Genomic DNA, 20348 nt, shown 5'->3' with positions numbered 1-20348 from the left:
CAATAGGTCTTGGGATAAAGAACAACTTTGCCTATTATCATGATTACCTATGCCCAGCAGTTTTTTTGCTAACCTCCTCATTTTACCCTACCTATGCCCCAGCTTTGTCTCCTGGGTTTGCTGATTTCTCTTAAGATCTGTAGATTTAGGACATAAGCTCAGGGCAAGGACCTTAAATGTAGTTTTCTCTGAAATGCTACCTGTTCCACGTGTCACACCAGAAAGGCAGCGGGAAATTAGGGAGGTAAATAGGTGGCTCAAAAGTTAGTGTAAGAAAGAGTGCTTTGGGTTCATGGAAAACTGGGCGGACATTGCTGTCAGTTACAAGCTCCACAGTTGGAATGGGCTGCATCTCAATGGGGAGGGTGCCGCTGTTTCGGGAAAAAAAATGGCTTGAAGCTTGGGGAAGTGTTTAAACTTGTGGGGGGAGGGCAACTAAACTTGTGCAGGGCAAGACAGTGTAGATAGGGAACTGGGAAGAGTCATGGTACATGGGGGAGGAAGGAGGGCTGGGATAAGAATGGGGAATAAGAACCAAAGGAATAGGGATCGGGAAAACCACAAAAAGTGTATGTACACAAATGTCAGAAGCCTCACAAACAAAATGGAGAAACTGGAACTGTTAATTTTAGAGCGCAAATATGATGGTATTAGTGAGAGACATTAGTGAACAATAGCTATGACTCGGCTGTTACTATAGATGCTTTTATTCTTTTTAGAAATGATTGTATAAGTAAAAAAGGGGGAGGGTTTGTTTCATTCTGAAATCTTGCCACAAACCTGTCTTGCAAGATGACATCGGTGACGCAAACGAAAATGTAGATGTAAGGGGAGGAAAAAAGAATAATAAAATTTTGCTACAAGCTTGTAATAAGGCTTCAAATATAATGGAGGCAGCAGAGGACCGACTGATCAAATGGATGCAACTTCAAAGCATGGTGAACTACTTATCATGGGGAACTTCAATTATCCCAATTTTGACTGTGGGGCAGAAACCTGCAGGTCCTTCACAAGTAGCAGGTTTTTGTAAACAACAAAAGAAAATTACCCGTCGCAAATAGTCCTGGAGCCAAAAACAGGGGGGGGGGGCACTGCTGGACTTTACCCTAACCAACAGATCTGAATCAAAATTACAGGTTGGGGGGAACCTGGGTAATAGTGACCACAATATCATTGATTTTGTATTATGCTTTACTAAGATTGTTAGTGGAGGGGCAACAAACACTCTAAATTTCAGGAGGCCAAATTTTCCAATTTTTTTTTTATAGAGAGAGAAATAAATCCTCTTAAAAGCAGATAAAGGCTGCAAAAATAGAGACTGAGAGAAATATTTCCAAGGAGAGCAAAAATAATCCCAAAGTATATAAATGATAAGAAAATAAAAACGGAGAGTGTGGGCCCTCTGAGGAATAACTTGGGGGTCATGGTGGAAGGAGATGAGGAAAAGGCCAATCTACTGACTGTTTTTACCCGAGAAAATCCCCTGGTGGAAGCCATGATGAGGAATGATATAAATTCTTGGAATGTCAAGAGTTTAACCCAGGAAGAGGTACAGCACCACCTCACAACCACCAAGATAGACAAATCACCGGGCCCAGATGGCATACACTCCCGTCTTCTGCATGTACTAAGCTGTGTAAAGTAATAAATACTGAGGCCGATAGTATAACATTAAAGAAGGATCTGTGGAAGCTTGAGGAGTGGGCAGAGAAATGGTTGATGAGATTTAATGTAGATAAATGTAAAGTTATGCACTTGTGCCATGGAAACCAAAGGTTCAATTATGTTCTAAACAGTCAATTACTGAAAAACTAAAAAGACTGCAGCTGAAAAGATCTTTTTATACCTAGGCCTGAGACCATGACAAGGGGGCATCCTCTACGCCTAGAGGAGAGGCGATTTTACCATCAATATAGACAAAGGTTCTTTAATGTAAGAGCAGTGAGACTATGGAACTCTCTGCCACAGGAGGTTGTTATGGCGGACTCTGTGTACATGTTTAATAAAGGCCTGGATGACTTTATGGAGAGAAAAAATATTTATTTCATTCTTAAAGGTTGAACTTGATGTGTCTTTTTCTAGCCTTATATATTATGATACTATGATAAAAAAAAAGAAAAGAATAATATAAAATAAAGACAAGAGGCAAGATTTGGAAAGAATTAATGTCAGCGTAAGTACTTTGCATTTATTTAGCTTGCAAACACAGGCAATGGGTGTGGTATAAATGACTAAACATTGTGAAATTGTATTTCCTTATTCATTTGGATTCATCTGCATTCAGCATTTCGAGAGAAAAGGTAAATATCATTTTTCTCTCTTTTTCTCTGAGAATTGATCTAAATATAATATAAATAATATAAAATGTTAAAGGAAACCTACCACGTGAAATAGTAGGTGTAAGCTGCAAATACCGAGGGTGAGCTCAGGGTGAGCTGGTGCCGGAGCTTAATTTTGTTATTTTCATAAACTGCTGTATTGCGGTTTAACCACTTTTAATCTTTATATGTGAAGCAGCTTCGGCGCACCAAGCGCACGCCCGCATGGTGCGCCAAAGCTGCTTCACATTTAAACATTAAAAAGTGTTTAAAACGCAATACAGCGGTTTATCAAAATAATGAAAATAATCTCCGGCACCAGCTCACCCTGAGCTGGTGCTCGGTATTTGCAGCTTACACCTACTATTTCACGTGGTAGGTTTCCTTTAAGACACTCCATATCTTAGGGCACATGCTCAGCCTGCAGCTCCACCAGTAAGAGAAAATTGAATCTCTGTTCTCTGGATCTAGAGTGTCTTGTTTTAGTGATTGGTGGGGGTCTACTATCCTGTGAACAGGGGATATGTTTTAAAATGGGAACTAACCCTTTCAGCTCTAGCCCCCAATTTCTGCTTTTAGGGTCAGAATTACTACATTACAGTACATTGAAAACATTCAGAACAGCAAAGCTGTGTCTTTTCCATTGTTTTACTGTCCTCTATCCTATACCATCATAAGATGAGTGCTTTGGAGAAACAATCCTGACATTACTCATGACATTAATATTTTTACTAGTTGCGGTCAACGGAGGGCAGCAACACTTTTAACAATCCAGATAAGTTCAGAAGCAATACTGGAATGGGAAGAGTAAAATGGTGTGGACCATAATAAATTTGTCTAAATCAAACTTGACTGTGAATAGTTTGCCAATCAAGTGATCAATAATATGGCTTTTTTTAAAATATTGTTTTCCCTTCTTGATTCTGAAGACAAAGATATGTGTAATTGCATAAGTTGTCACGTAGCATTTAAAGAGGACCTGTCAGCCTAAATTATGCCCCCATTCAAACATAGTTGCCTAATCCACTCCCCAGCCCCTTTCTATTTATCCCCCTGTCTTCAGGAAAAGATTAGGAAAATGTACCTTGATTTTCTGACCTCTTACCAAATAAGAGTCCATTGGATCTATGGACTTTGTGCCTGCGGTTGCGTATATTCATAAGGGGGCATGCCGGCACTCCTCTATGTAATTGCAGCCACCACTGCCCGGGTTCCAATTCTGGCACTTTTGTACTGGATGCTGGCGACGATGGCATCCAGTGCACAAGCGCTATGTTCAGGGCCATGTCAGTCACTCAGACTGGCAGCATCGCTTGTATCGCGCAAGCGCAACCGGTTCTGTGAATGACCTGCGAGGTCAGAAAATAAAGGTACATTTTCCTAATCTTTTCCTGAAGACAGGAGGATAAATTTAACTTGGGTTAGGTGACTATGTTTGAATTGGGGCATAATTTAGGCTGACAGGTCCTCTTTAAAGAAAATCTACCATCAAAATAAAGCATGATGAACCTGGGACACTTACTCATAGATCAAGGCACAGTGACAGTAGTTATCTTCTTATATTTGTTAGCCATTGCCTCCTTCCTTCTGAAATAAACTTTTTAAATTGTGCTAATGGGCCAGAAGGGCTGTGGGGGGGCTTTACCAAAACCCCTCCGTGCTGCAGCTTCAAAGGCTATTACACTGTTTTTAGCGTGCTCCCTCCCACCCACTGTGTGCTGAAGCTTCCTCTGTTACTATTAGATTACAGTAGGCATAGGAAGGGATAAGAGCTGAGAGAGCAAGGGGAGGGAGAGACAATGTAACTAACATACTGTGAAATTAGACCAAGAATCCCCACAAACAAAAGTGGGAATCTCAGCATCTGCTGAGTGTACACTGCACTTTCCAGCTGGAAGCAGGTTTTCATATATAGTTTCTTATATAGTTTCCTGTTGTATGCAACATATACTGAGCAGACAGAGGCAAAAGATGAGGCTTTTGCCAGTATAAGTCTATGGACAAGTTTAGCATCCAAAAGATGCAATGCAGACCAAGCATTTCTAGTGACTCAGGACTACTGCATAACTCTGATGGTGCAAAATATAACACAATGTTTACAAAGATCATTACTAATATAAAATGTCAATGTACTGGTTGTACAGAAGTGGACTTGTGTCAGTAACATTATGGTCTGTGGTACAGCAGTGTAGTTACTTTATAACCACAGGGTGGCTAGTTATCAGTCTGTCATTCCATTAAAACAGTGGTTCTCAACCTGTGGGTCGGGACCCCAGCGGGGGTCATACGACCAAAACCGGGGGTCGCCTAAAGCCATCAGAGCCGCAATTATATTGTGTTTTTACTGCGAGTAGCATGGTTTGGGGTCACCACAACATGAGGAACTGTATTGTGGGGTCCCAGCATTAGAAAGGTTGAGAACCACTGCATTAAAAAATGCTGTTAATGTGTATATGTAATGTGAAACACCACTGCCAACGTAAGTGCAAGGGGATAGTTGTGAATAAGGCCCTCTACCTGTCAGGATCCATCTAGCCTACACAATTCACCCAAGGGATAATGCAGGGTGATCTGCAGCTGTAGCCTCTGCCTGGAAAGTTAAATGGGTGTAAGATGTTATCCAATTATGTAGCTGCATTGTAAACTGGAGTGTGATTGGAGAGGTGCTACCACCTGAGGGAGGGGGGGTATAAAACCCCTGTGCAGTGGGAGCATGTGGTCTTAGTCCAGTCTTAGCTGGTCCAGTCCAGACCTGAGTGAACAGGGAGCCAGTCAACAGCACACCTTCAGTGCTGCCACAGATACCAATCCAGTAAATTGAGTCAGGAGGCTCTAATCCAGAGCTGCAGCTTCCACAGTTTGGACACAGCTCCATCTCACTTACCTTAGCCCGCATCTACTACCAGGCTGGTGCTTTATTCCTGAGGACCACTCTCCATGACCACTGCAGTACCTGAATCTGCTGTTGACCGTTTAGGCCTGTTACCTGCTTCCTGTTCAATAAAGAACTGTGAGTTGATTTGCACAATGTTGCCTCCGTCTGATCCCTGGATATGGCTGTCTACCACCACGGGCTTCCCCATCCATTACCCAGGGACCTATCTTACCGACACTCAGTGATTGCCCCAGGGAGAACCAGTACATCAGCCTCTCCCTCCATATTTCTTGCACACACCCCCTGCTGAAGACCTGCCAGGCTCTAGGACAGCCCTCCGGTCCCCATACCAAGCACTGTGACATCAGCGCGCCTAGGCCGCAAGCGCCAGCCACTCCGGTATTCTGGACCCTCCTATCCTATGTGAGATGAATCCCATCACATCCAGCAATGTCAAATGTAAATGTTCAGATATCCAGACTGGTCATAGATGCTTAAATGAATGAGTGCAGGATCTCAAAAATGAGATGTAAAAAAAACATCACACTACATCATCCTACAAACATAGATAGACATATACAAACACACACTTATATATGTATATTGTAGATTTAAGACTGGCAAATAATGCACACTGCACCCGCTGGAACCTCTTAGTAACGCTGGTCATGCTGTGAAATCTTAGTAATTCCAAAGCAGCACTCACAGATATTGGAATCTAGACCAGGTCAATCTGTGCAAGCATTCTGGTGCAGGTTACAGTAAATGAAGAAGCCTCTAAAGCAGTGATGGCGAACCTATGGCACGGGTGCCAGAGCTGGCACTCAGAGCCCTTTCTGTGGGCACCCAGGCCTTCAGCCCAACACAGAGTTTGCCAGCTAGGACTCAAGGCTTTCTCCTGTTATCCAATACAGCCCAGGACGTGCCATGCTCAGCACTATTTTAAAGCGACATCCTTGGCTGGCAGGGCCACAGGAGGAGCGAGATGGTCTGGATAGAGATGGGTTTTCATTGGAGTTCCTGTTCTGGGTCCCCTGATTCTGTCTCTTCAGGGGGCCCTGGAGGGAAGCTACAAAACAAATTTCTCCATCATCTTTCTATTGTATTGGTGAATTCAGGAGGCCAATACAATTAAAACATGTGCTACAGCAATAAGCAATAAGTTACGGCTTAAATTGTCATGTTGGCACTTTGCAAAAAATATACGTGGGTTTTGGTTGTAGCTTGGGCACTCTGTCTCCAAAAGGTTCGCCATCACTGCTCTAAAGGTTCCTATATCTGTGGCAGGTGTGACTATTCCTTGCCTTGCATGCCAGCAAGCTGGAATAGAAGGCATAATAAATCTCCCCCATAGACAGATATATACTAACTGAAACACAATATAAGCTCATGTAAAACCATCAGGAAGGAATACACATGTACATGGATTTTCATTTTACCAATTATTACACGTTACAGACAGAAAAACTAAAATTCAGTGAAGGACCTCTATGATGAGCCATTTTAGAACAGCTTCAACAGGTCAGTGCAAATATCCTGCATCCCCCTCCCTTCAGACACACACACAGGTAGCAGGGAAGGCCTGGGTATCATGTGACTTCCGGAGTAGCTGCAGCACTGCACACTGCTAGATACTACAGACTGACACTGATGTTTCCTATCCATTGTCATAAGCAACTGTCATAGATCCTTCTGAAAGCTTGGGGACCTGGGCAATTGCCAAGTTTGCCCTCCAGTCTCCTCTAACGCTGGCCCTGTTCAATAGCTTCAGAGCTGTCTTGCTTCTGGAAGGGAGAGGAGAGACTGTGACCCCAGGTCCCCATATCTGGTCTGACCCGTGACCGAAGTCACAGTATCCCCCTGATGATGGCTCTGTTTGAACATCTAGACCCAAAACAGTCTGGTTGCTAAGTGTTTAAAAATAAAATCAATGAAGAAATAAGAACAAAATGTTTCTCACTGAGAATTTTTGTGTTGTACTTTTACTGAATTGGTTGCAACCTGACTCTGGACTTAAAAGTTCTCCTATACTTTTGTGGGAGAGTCTAGGTGTGTCAACCTATATAAAGCACTGGCATTGTCACTGCCAAATAAACTGTAATAATTGACATTAATATATATTGATTAATCATTCTTGGGTGTGCACATTTTTATACATGTTAGACGTTTAAACAAGTTCACACCAGCCATAAAAACTACCTTATTCATATGCAATCCTAGTTGTCTGGTTAGGACAGGTTTTCTGACACACCTATTCTGGCCCAACATGTTTTCAGCTATACAATGAGAAATGCAGCCACCTACGTGTTTCCAGCTACTAGCAAGTGATTAAGAAAATACAATAAAATACTATTGTAATAATTACATTTCTCCTTTTTGTATTTAACTTTGAAAAAGAATTTGACTCAAAATATAAATATATATTGGGGCATATATATTGCTAGCACTTGCGATTATTTGCCCAAATCTGGGGGTGGGCTAGTGCGGGGTGTTACTGTCCCTGCGACTGCGCACTTGCTGCCGCCGGTGACTTTTCATACGTGAATAGTTGCCGGCTGCGTTTTTTTTCTCAGTTTCTCTAAGGCTGCTACAAGAGCAGCCATGTGCTGTTTCATGATTAATCACATGTGTTACATGCATGCCATTTTTTTCCACTGTTTTTGCTGCTATTTTGTGAAGAAGGTAGTTTAAAGGACACCTGAATTAGCTTCACATACTAATGAAAAACTATCCCTAGCCCTCTTCCATTTACCCCACTGTCAATATAATTGATATAGCAGAACACACTCATAAGCTCCGCCACAATGTGGCGGTCCGATTGCCGTCCAGGCACTCCCCTCTCTTCTGTCTCTCCAACCTTCCCATACTAGGTGCTGGCAGTCACTGCAGCGTGCACTAGGCTTGATGCTGCAGTCACCACCCCCTGGAAGGCCCCCTCATGAATACGCCAGACCGTTGCAGGATATGGCCGGCGATCTGATCGCTAAGTGCCACAGTGTGGCGGAGCTCGTCGGTATGTTCGGCTACATTATTGATTTTGACAGTGGGACAAATGGGCTAGGGACGGGTTTTCATTAATATGTGCAGATAGTTCTGTTTTTCTAGCTGACAGGTGTCCTTTAAAAAGAACAAAAAAGGTACAAACAAAACAAGGGTGCGTTCTCATTTTATTTTTTCACACGCAGTTTTTGATGTCCAAACCAGGGGTGGACTGAAAAGAGAGAAGGAACAGCTTATTTCAATGATATGTTCTCACCCATTATGATCCACAGATGCCTTTGCCTTTGGCTTCAAAAACTGAACATGTTAATGCACCCTAAGACTACCTGCACACTAAAGCAGGCAAAATCAGCTGCAAAAAAACTAATTATAACATTTGATTTTCATAGCTAATCTGCTTCAGTCTGGCTTATGTTTTTCACAGATCCTCTTAAACTGGTGGCACCCGAAGGATTTTCACTGTACAGTAAACAAAATGTAATGTGTATAAAATTATAGGACTTAATATGATTAATAGCATACCAATATTACTTCTGTTTTACTTGTTAAGGCACCATGGATTCCATCAGCAGAAGTCTCAATCGATTTTCATTTGACCTCTCCAATAAGATAAGTAGCTCTGAAATTGATAAAAACAATGCAATATCGCCACTAAGTATCTCTGCAACCCTGGGATTAGTGCTTCTTGGAGCAAGGGAAGAAACTTCAACTCAAATTAAAAAGGTAAGATCCATCTTGTATATTAGAGCATATATGTTTGTCGGTAAAGTTAAAGCACAAGCATATATGTTTGTCAGTGAACCTCAAGCACAACCTTCAAAATTAATTTATATTTGCAAAAAATTGATAAAGTGTAAAGGTGCTTAAAAAGGGCAAGTCATTCTAATACCCTTTAGGGCTAATGTTAAAGAATATATCATTCTTGGCATCTGTTTTTCACACTAATACTTGTATTCCTACTGTTTTATCTCTATAATGTTCCCATAAAATTTTAACAATGACAAAAACACTCACGATTTCACATTGCTTTCATTTCAGGTTCTTCATTTGCTTGACTCTGAAACAACACCTAAAGATGAGAGGAGAGGGATTGAAAAATCATGTGGAAAAAAAATCAAGAGAGATGAGGTAATTTCCCTTTTTACTCAAATGGCAAGGATAAATCTATTGTCGCTGCTAACTTAGGACTGATATTGAAATAAATGTAATTTGTTGTGGTATAACATATTTTTTATAACAAAACAATGATATATAAAATATATGAATGGTACTTCGCTATTGGATCTAAGATAACTGTACATTATTTTTTTCTACATTTTATATTTGTATAGTTGTATTATAAATTTTACTATCTACAGAACTACACAATCTGTTCATAGTATATTTAGTAATGAAAATAACATTTATACTAACCAGGTATGCTTTACCTTTTATTACAAAAATTTTATCAAATAGGTTTCTGATGTGCATAATCAATTCCATGAACTGTTAACTCAGCTAAAATCCCCAACGAGTGACTCAGTGCTTGCCATTGCCAATGCAGCATTCACTCAACTGAACTTCCCTTTGTTAGAGGTAAGTTTTACATAACTGTCACAGAAAAGAGTCTAAATACTTATGACCATGTGATATTTCAGTTTTTCTTGTTCAATAAATTTGCAAAAATATCGGCATTTCTGTTTTTATTCATTGTTTATTCAGTGTATTAATGAGCAAAAAAAGAACTTTTTTGATCTTACCACTGGGCTGCAATAAAACAAAGAGTAAAAAATGTAAAAGGCGTCTTAATATTTTTCATACCCATTGTATACTAAGAGGCTCAGCTTAGAATTGTGCTATTACCAGCTCCATGGACTCCTGCTATCTTAGCCCCATCCCTCCTAATTGGTGTGAGGGTGGTGTAGTTCGGTTAATAAATTGCAATTACTGACTGGGTTCCAGTCAGTAATTGTAGGCCAGAAGACTGGAATACAAGCTATGATAAATTTCCCCTTAAAGTTTCATTCAATTTTAACAATTGCTTTGTATCATGTTTTGTTAATGAGTGTATATACACCAATATTACTTTTAATAAGATAATAATAATAATAATAATAATAATAATAATAATAGCAGAACCATTCTATTCCCAATTAAACGCTTTCCAATAAGTAATAATCAGGGGCGGATTAAGACCGCCATGGGCCCTGAGCTATATGAATATTATGGAATTCACTTCCTAAATTTGGTACTAGAATCAAGCTTCTTGGGGAACGGAGGATGTGTCCATTCTGTCTGTTTTTAATTTGTGGATTTAGGAACTATGGCGAACCTTCAAAGGTTTTGTAATAGCTCTCGTGTACATTTGTATGGAGAGCATGAAAATAGGTGAAGGCCCTTCAGTATAAAATTTGGCGGGTTATTAGGGTGGCCTTGGGCCCCTTAGAAGGTTTGGGCCCCCACTACTGCCCAAACCGGTTATATTATAATCCACTACTTTTAATAATGACTGCCATATTTCTGTGGCATTTTTCATTACAGCTCAGTAGACCTGGATTTATTTTAAACTTCCATAAATAAAGCAATAGATTTAAATGAAAAATCCACTTGGGTTTGTATTCAATATACAAATTGATGGTACAGTGGAAATAAATTCTATAGTTTACTGTACAATTCAATGTCCATAGAAAATAAAGTTTTAGATATTGATCTATTCTTCAGGAATATTTGACATCTGCCAAGGAACTTTACGACGCAAAGGTCGAAACAGTTGATTTTCAAGATGATAAAACAAGGCTAAAAATAAACTCATGGGTAGAAGAGAAGACAAAAGGTACAGACTTCTTATAAATTCCTTATGCATCAGGCTCTAGTTTCTACAACAATTGTCACTTTACAATTTTCTAATACGTTACATGGGCTAATATTATGACACATTTTTAACAAGGGTTAATTGGGAGCTTTCTGAAGCTGGATGCCCTCCATACATAGCAACTGTTTGCTGTATTTGAAGGGAACCTGTCACCAGGTATTACCCCACTAAACAACTAGTCCTCTCAGGTAGGGTATGAAATGTCCTTTCTAGAAAAATTCCCCAAAGTTGGTTAAATATGACTCTTCTCTTCCCATTTTCACATAAGATGGGTCAAATTTAGTGGTTCCAATGGTAGTGTCATTTCAGGTGCCCATATCTTCACTTCTGTGATACCTAGAAACATGCTTTTTATACAATCTCTTCTTTCAGATCCCATCAAGATCATAAAACTATAAACAGAAGTGTGGCACTCACCAATTTAATGTGCATAGAACTTTATTATAGGATGCAGTACAGGATTGACTTCTACCTTCTCAATACCAGAAAACCTTAGTAATTCAGGGTTCTCATCAAGATATTCCCTGATTTGTTGAATAAGATGAGAACACCCATTACCCATAATTACTGATCTCTGATGTTCTCTAAAACATATATCATAGCATGACCTGTTACTCTCCTATTTATTTTCTACATAACCTCTTTTCTTATACCTCGGTTGTAATCATTTTTGTTTTGACAAAGCAGCTAATTTTAGTAATGCCTTATCCAACTGACCTTGTAGGTATCCTCTAGCCATTAATCTACTTTTTAGTTCTTTTTCTTGTAATGCAAATGGCTCGTTATCACCATTAAGTCTTCTTCCACAAACTGGCAGCTATTCTTGCTGTGAGCTGGGTAAAACTTTTATAAAGACCAATGAGGGATCAAGGTTATGGTTCTGTTATAGCTACAGAGCTGGATACACATGTAGTAAAAAAAATTATATTCAGCTTGCATTTTAACCCCTTACCGACATGAGACGTAATAGTACGTCACATGCCAGGTGCGGGTGCATGGAGAGGGCTCACGGTCTGAGCCTTCTCCATAGCCGGTAAGTCGTTCATGCATATTGCAGCAAAGGCTTACCGGTAACACCAGTGGTTGGTGCTAGCTTCAAAAAATGGCATGACGTCATCTGGGAATGGCGATCCATTGCCATGACAGCCCCGGGTTTTGCGATCAGCACATGGGGAGGAAAATCCCCATAGTATGGCAGTATATGATAGGATCAATCGGACAATCTAGGGTTAAAGTACCCTAGGGAGTCTCAATAATAGTAAAAATAAAAATAAAAACAAGTTAAAAAATTATAATAAAAAACCTAAAAATTCAAATCACCCCCCTTTCCCTAGAACTGATATAAATATAAATAAACAGTATTTTATACAGGAGGTTTAAATTTTTTGTAAATGTATGAAAACATTATAAAAGCTATAAAAATTTCATATCCCAATAATCGTACCAACCCAAAGAATAAAGTAGACATGTCATTTGCCCACAAGAAAACGGCGCAAATGCGTTTTTTCACCAATTTCACTGCATTTGGAATTTTTCCCACTTCCCAGTACACGGTATGGAATATTAAATACCATTATTTTGAAGTGCAATTTGTTACGCAGAAAACAAGCCATCAGGCAGCTCTGTGCATGGAAAAATAAAAAAGGTATAGATTTTTGAAGGTGGGGAGTGAAAAATGAAAAGGAAAAAGGGCTGCGGCGGAAAGGGGTCTTTAGCTTTTTGTATCTCTGGTGGGAAATAGGTGTTAGATGCTACGGGAAGAAAAAATGTATAATACTTAATATATGACAATAACCTACAATCCGTCAACAAAAACAAGCAATACAGCAATGTTGTTGAAGAAAAAAGTACTGGGTCCCATAATAAAAAAACACTTTTTTCTACAAAATATATTTTTATTCATCAAAAGTACTAAAATAGAAAAAAATACTAATTGGTCATGAATTAAATGGTTGTCAGTGCAGCCCCAAATAATCCGAAAATAATCACATATCCATGGAAGATCATTACATGTTATTTGTAGGTAGGTGAAAAATATGTTGTGAAAATTACCAATATACATTCTACCTGTAAGCAAACTGTACTATATGAATAATGCATTTATTTTTTTTTTTTATTGCAGGCAAAATCAAGGATTTATTTTCTGATTCACTGGACAAATCTACTTCAATAATCTTAGTGAATGCTGTATATTTTAAGGGTCAGTGGAAGAAAAAGTTTAATGTGGCAAATACAACAAATGCTCCATTTTATATAAAAAAGGTAGTCACCTTTAAATATTCTTATATAAAAAATAAACTACTATGTCATGGGTAAACTAAATTATTCGCTATATAAGCTATAAAAGACAGTATTTTTTTAAGGGTTACAGTAGGTGATTTAATATAGCCACTCACTGTATAATTGTTTAAATTGAACCTGGAATCAGCTTTTACAGAGATAAACCAACAGCCCCTCTTTAGGTAAATAACCCTTTCTAGTACGTGAAATGTTGTCCAAATACCTAAAACCACTTTTTAAGCCATTTGCAAAAGAGACACTTTTCTGCTACGGATGAGTCAATTGTGTTTGGACTTCCTGCATCTCTGGTTCTGTAACTCACAGAACCACAACCCTGAAACAATTTGAAAGAGAAGATTCTTATCTGTAATTTGATTCCATACGTTTACCATGGTAATTTATATCCCAAAATAGGGGTATCTGAAGTGTTGCACCCCCCCCCCCCCCTCCTGACTCATCTCAGGTCAAAAGGTGGATCTTTTCCCCTTATTTTCATTTGACTTTAAAGGTATCTTTGTATATTTAAGCCTAGAAAGGATATTATATAAGGGTGATGTAAGTTCCTAGTGGAGTAAAAGCTGGTGACAGGTTCCCTTTAACACCTTAACGACAAAGGACTAGTATGCTTGTCCTAATTAGCAGGTCCTTACTGCATTCGAATGAGCATACTCATCCTGATGATCGGGCTGCCACTGTGTGAGTTTCAGTCCAATCATCAGCAAAGCCTGGTCCCTGCTGCATCTGTCCTGCAGGAACAACAAGCTTGATTTCGGCAGCTAACGGGATAGACAGAAGGAAGAGGGTTCCATCTGTCACCCCCTACCACCAAATAATAATAGAACACAAATCTCTAATTTCCCCATAAGTAAATATACAAAAATAAAAAATTTTTTTAGAAAACAGCTCACCTGAAGAAATAATCAGTCTCTTTCCACTGCTCAGACATAACCTGATGGGGGTCCGTCCAAAATATACAAAAAAGGAAACAATTATTCAGCAGTGTATGGCTCCATGGAAGGATGAATAAAAACAGGGTAAAAAAGGATGTTTTTATTCATCCTTCCACGGATTATTTTTTCACTTTTTTCATAAGTTAATATACAGAATATTAAAAATAAAATAAATTATATGGGTATTGCCACATCTATAGCAACTTTGGCTAAGCAGACATTGTTAAAATGAAAACAAAAAACAGCCTCAAATTTTTTTTTTTTTAAAGGGATTCAAAAGTGCAGTTGCATAATAGTTTCAGAATAAGGCGACACAAACATAAATATCCCCCCAAAAAGGTGTATTTATTTGCTAAAGCAGTAAAACATAAGAAAACCTATACATGTTTAGTATTTCCGTAATTGCCCTAAACTACGAAATACTTTGTTCTAATTTTTTGTTTACTGTAGGGTTAACCAGGTAAATGTTTAAAGGGGTATTCCAGGAATCAGCATAATTCATATACAAGTGGGCACTCAAAATATAAGCTAATGTATAATTAGTTGTTATTTAAAATTTTGCTCCCCTTAGCAGAAAATGCTGATGACATAGACAGTAATGAAGAATTAAAATGCTACTGGCCCTTTAATCAGTCCGTTAATTTCCTCCGTGCGGTCCGTCGCAGGACAGAAGATGGCTGCTGGTCACATGTCCACATCACATGTCCTGCACCTGCCTGGGCAGGGTCATGTGATCACCACTATGTTTGGCTGTTGTCGGTTGGTTGCAGTGCATCCAGTATGGTCAGTGTTGTGGTGATGGCAGTTACACATCATTAATATGGTAACAGAGCAAGAAAGCCTGTTAGATCATCACTGTTAGCAGAGCATAAGTGGTAGGAGGAGTTACTGAGAACTAAAGGATCATGGAACTTGTAGTTTCCAGTGACGGCCATCTTAGAGATAACTCCACCTACTCTAGAGGGGCCATACATTTTGTAAATCATAAAATCAAATTATTTAAGCTCAGTTTTGTGACTAATGACATTAAGTATTGTTGTATTCATTTATTTATATCATCATGGGTTTTTGTGTCAGACGTTCATATTCCCGGAATACCCCTTTAATAAAAAAATAAACATAGCTGTTATATTATGTTTTCCTGAAGGAAACGGTTAATAAATAACAACTATGTCAAAAAAAGAAAAAATAAAGTTTTGTCTTCTGGAATTCAAGTATGAAAAAACAAAAAAAAGTGCTCTGTCCTTAAGGCCAAAATAGACCGCATTCTTAAGGTGTTAAAGGATTTGTCCATTTTCCACAAATAAATTCATTTTTATATAATAAAAAGTACATATATAACTCATATAACATACAAGTTATATAGAAAAATGTCAAGTGTCATTACCTTAGACTTTAATTTTTGCACTGGTTTTGAACAACTTAAAAGCCAGATGAAAAACTTGCACACTCCACGGCTCACTAATGTCATACGATTTTCACTGTTCTTGCCACTGCAAATGGCCCATAGCACCCAAAATCCAGTCCAGCAATAACAGTGCTCCTTACCATTTCTGCTCTACTGGGTGCCCAAACAGCAGTTTATGTCCATGTATTATGACATTTCATGTACCTGGGGTAACCCACTTAATGTTATATCTATGGTCACAAAATTTTATTTGGGAACACAGCAGGGAGTAGACCCGTAGATGGTAAAGGGGAGACCCATGATGTTAGCGGTAGCCAGGGATCACAGGTGGAACTGACAGTCTTCAAGACTTCAATGCAGCAGACAAAACAGGCTGAGGTAGTGGTCCTATCTGCAAACGTCCGGGGTAGCTGGTTGGATGCAGTTTGGTAAAGGAAGCTCACAGCCCAGATTCAGGAACTTGGGGCTTGAAAAGATAGAAGTGGTTGCTTGGGCAGCAAGGTTAAGACATACTCTGACAGTTAGAATCCTGCAGGCCTGTTGGAGGGAGATTGCCCTGAGATGAGACAGCAGCAGCAGGCTGCTGTAGTGGTGTGTGCTGTAACTCAGCACTCACAGAAAAATCTGGAATTTCATCCAAAGGGACTATAAGTTAACTTCCACTCTGGGCAAAGATTCAGGCATTCGCCAATAAGAAACTTTGGGGCATGACAGGACTGACAATGATAAAACACAACTTATAATTGGTTAACAAGTAAACCCTCCTTTCATTACCAGTTATGGACAGAAGATGGTGGCAACTACTAAGGAATTCAACCTGGAAATGAAGGACAGTAAGGGAGATAGTATAGTTCGTAATGTCCAACTGAGCATACTAGACACTAATTTGTCATGTCATCTAAAAATTATAATTTTCACTTTTCACTTTGTACTTTGTACTTTGTTTCTTGCCATAGCAGAAAACTTTCAAAATCCACACTTTACACCATGATAAATTCACGCTAGGTTTTAGTTATAGATTTTTGAAGGTGGGGAATGAAAAATGGAAATGAAGAAACAAGAAAGGGCCTGGTCCTTAACCGGTTAAACCATTCCACCAAAATGTTCCCTCCAACAGCTCAATTGCCCTTCTTCCCTGCTATGTCATGTTGTGGGCCCATACAGTGCTTTACATCCACATGTGGGGTATTGCCATACTCAGGAGAAACCAAAACAACAAACAAATGAGAGCAATTTCTTTATTAAATGTAGACATTATTATACAGGAATGTCTACATTTTAGGACTAAATAGACATTTTGTGAAAATGTGAACATACCTAATAGAGCCTCCATTTTATTTGAATATATTTGAGATGTCTAAAAGGTAAACAAGCTTATCAAAAACCGAGGGGTACAGTGGAATAGTTTTAATAATGGAGGATTTATGGGTGGGCTTTCAAAACCCTATAAACATTTTGTTTGTTAAGTCTCCTAATGTACTAATAAAATAAAATGACATGGATGTAGCAGAGCTCCCCTACAAACACGAGTTAGATTTAGATGGTCAACATCCTCTCTCTTCATGCAAATTTCTTAGCTACTCATTGCAGTAACCCTGAAGCTGAGCTCTACCCCCTCACCTCCAATCAACAGCAGGCAGAACTGATATATTCTTCTATTTGATATACTATATCTATTAGATACACCTCTGTAACCAAAGTCATCAATATGTTTTCCAAAACTAAGGTTGTGAATGTATTGAGACGGGTTTTACCGATCATGAGATATTTCTTGTTTGGCACTTTAGTAATGAGACATTTTATAGGTCGTTGATTCAGCTCATATTTAAACCACTGCATTTGTTTTTAGGATTCAGAAATTTCAGTTCCAATGATGAGCCAAACTGAAAAGTTTAACTTTGGTGAAATAGATGAGATTGATGCCCAAATTATTGAACTACCTTATGCAACTGGAGAACTATCTATGTTCATTATTCTACCCAATGACATTGCTGGCCTACAAAAGGTAATACTTTTATTAATTTAAAAAAATATATAAATACAGTATTTATATATATATATATATATATATATATATATATATATATATATATATATATATATATACCGGTATATATATATATACACACACATACTTTATATCTACATTTACTTAACACTTTGGGGGAGATTTATTGAGAACTCTGTCATAATTTCTAAAAAAAACTGCCTGTGCCACATTTATAAAGTGTTTTAGACAGTTTTCAAGCACTGCTAGGACTAGTATGACAAAAGGGGCATGGCTTATTAAAAGGGAGTGTGGTTTCACACCAAAAAGTCTATGTTTCAAAAATAATGCTTACCTAACAGAATTTTGTCCCGGTTTTCTGGCATACAATAAGGTAAGAAATATGAAGTGCAAAGTACGACTAATTTTAAAGTATTGAGGTCTACCTATGATGTTACATACAGGACTCTCATCTTTAAGGTGGGAGAATTTGCACAATTGGTGGCTGACTAAATACTTTTTTCCCCAATTATTGCAGCAGCTCAGGATATGGCAAGTAAATTGTAGAGTGTTCATTGACTAATTTTATTTGAGCTGGCCTGTTTAATACTCTTGGGAATGTTAAAATCTGAGAAGGGGCGATGGGGAACTACAGAGTATTAAATTAACTGTTCAGGTCAACCTAATCTAAACCTTTATATATTGGCATGTTCTACATCTCGTTACTGGAATTTAGTGTTTTACTTTACACCAAAGATGTAATTTTCAGATATCTAGATTAGGGCCAGCTCACATCTGCTTTATATCCCAAGTTATTTCAGGCCAAAACTAGTTGAGGCAGAACACACAAAACAAGTCTTTCCAGTGACTATACATAGGTAAAATATAAGGGAAAGACTCGCACCTCTTCTGCTGTTCCCCTTTTGGCTCAAAAAAACTGAAGAATGTAACTGTAGTCCTTAAAGACATGTGAACTGGCCCTTACTTGTAGAATACATGTTTTCATGAGTTAAGGTTGTGCTCAATTGTATATGATGAAATGAACATTATTTATTGAAGATGAAATCACTTCATTGTTGGTATATGATTTTTTGTAGGTGTAGCAATTAGTGTTGAGCGGAGCAGAACCGTTTAGTTCATTAGAAGTTTTGGCCTATGTTCGCCTCAACTTCATCCCCAACTCCCAGCGACTCTGTTCAACACTAGTAGCAATATCAACTAAACTGCTATATGTAAACGTACAATTGATCTGACATATGTTTCAATCATCAAAAAACTAAAATACAGAACATACTCTCCCTGATGTAATCAACTTACATTAATATGCACTCTATTTTTATATATGTTTTACCTTAGATAGACAACCAAATCACAGCTGAATCTTTAATGAAATGGACAAACTCAGAAAATTTGACATCCACGAAAGTAGAGATCCAACTACCACGCTTCAAGATAGAGACAAGCTACAATTTAGTTCAGTACTTAGAAAACATGGGAATGATAGATGCTTTCAGTCAACAGAAGGCAAATTTATCTGGCATATCTGACAAAGGCCTCTATGTTTCCCAAATGATTCATAAATGCTATATTGAAGTGAATGAAGAAGGAACAGAGGCTGCTGCTGCAACTGGTGCAGTCATTGTCCCAAAGTCTCTTATTCTGCCTAAGAAATTTATAGTTAAACACCCATTTTTGTCTTTCATAAAACACATTACTTTTGATACAATTCTTTTTCATTCCAAAGTTTATTTTCCTTAAAATGGATAAAACTAGCTCTAAATTAATTGTATAACTATGCAGGATTGTACATTAGAAAAACATCTTCTATAGTTCTGAAATCAACAGCGCAGATTGTAATAGTAAACTGTGCAATATACTTTATTAAAGAAAATGTTTCTGTGTCTTTTTATTCTTCCTGCTACTATGAATATGCTTTCTATTCTGTTTTCACATTGCTCATACATTAAGAACCTGAAAGAAAGTCCTTGTCTTATCTCCTTAGAGAGCTAAATCAACAACTAAAATACTCTCCAAATACTGAATGGAAAGAATTATTCATGAGCAGCTTTTTCTTCAGCTGCTTTTACACAAGCATTGTAGAAAGGATCAGCGAAAAACTGATAACTTTCCATCATATCTACGTTCACGTGATTTTGGTTAGTTTTTGTGTTCTTTTATACAAGTGTAAAAAAATTGGATCAGTGAATAAATTGCATTGCAATCTGACACACTGGCCCAGATTTATCAAAAGTGCAGTTTGCAACACAAATGTATAGATTGCATCAGATTATTGAATACTGGCGCACATTCTTCAATTATCTGGCGCACTCTGCATTGCTCGGGAGGTGTGCGCCATCTGTTTTTGGTCCACATTTTATGTACAACGTGTGACACAATTCTGTAGTATTGGTGTATTAAATGTGACACAAACTCCAACAAAATACTACCACGCCGCTTTAGCTGCACATTCTAAAGTGTGGGATACAATGCAGCCCCACATAAAACTAGAGCAAACACTTCTTAAAGGGGTTTGCCCATGAAAGAAAATTCTCAAATTTCAAACCTTTGGAATGCGTCAAAAAACGCATTAAAAACATGACGTGAAAGTGCCCTTAGTGTAAGTAGCTGTGAAAATGTTCACACAGCTACTTATACTTCTAGCAATGAAGAAAGACGGTT

The 20348-nt window shown here is 38.3% G+C and overlaps 1 protein-coding gene across 2 annotated transcripts; it reads left to right on the top strand.

Moving 5' to 3' along the window:
- Nucleotides 1-2204: 2204 nt before the first annotated feature.
- On the top strand, nucleotides 2205-19560 carry LOC140133075 (serpin B4-like). 2 transcript variants are annotated; one of them, XM_072152675.1, is made up of 8 exons: nucleotides 2205-2300; nucleotides 8744-8916; nucleotides 9232-9321; nucleotides 9649-9768; nucleotides 10894-11005; nucleotides 13167-13306; nucleotides 17532-17687; nucleotides 19026-19560. In XM_072152675.1, exons 1-8 carry the CDS (start codon nucleotides 2228-2230, stop codon nucleotides 19425-19427), a joined length of 1266 nt encoding a protein of 421 aa, XP_072008776.1. In that variant the 5' UTR covers nucleotides 2205-2227; the 3' UTR covers nucleotides 19428-19560. The 2 variants fall into 2 exon arrangements, with proteins under 2 accessions (XP_072008776.1, XP_072008777.1); XM_072152676.1 differs by lacking the exon at nucleotides 2205-2300 and adding an exon at nucleotides 6672-6714.
- The last annotated feature ends 788 nt before the right edge of the window (nucleotides 19561-20348 follow it).

Source organism: Engystomops pustulosus, chromosome 5 (genome assembly GCF_040894005.1).
Source record: "Engystomops pustulosus chromosome 5, aEngPut4.maternal, whole genome shotgun sequence".
NCBI lineage: Eukaryota > Metazoa > Chordata > Amphibia > Anura > Leptodactylidae > Engystomops > Engystomops pustulosus.
Note: the sequence above shows the minus strand (reverse complement) of the source record. Positions and strands in the feature narration are given on the sequence as shown.

Excerpts from the sequence above, each read along its gene's own strand:
- LOC140133075 (XM_072152675.1), top strand. The coding sequence starts at position 2,228 with ATGACTAAACATTGTGAAATTGTATTTCCTTATTCATTTGGATTCATC. Across the intron at positions 11,006-13,166 it reads GGTAGAAGAGAAGACAAAAG|GCAAAATCAAGGATTTATTT; the intron begins GTACAGACTTCT and ends TTTTTATTGCAG. Across the intron at positions 13,307-17,531 it reads CTCCATTTTATATAAAAAAG|GATTCAGAAATTTCAGTTCC; the intron begins GTAGTCACCTTT and ends ATTTGTTTTTAG.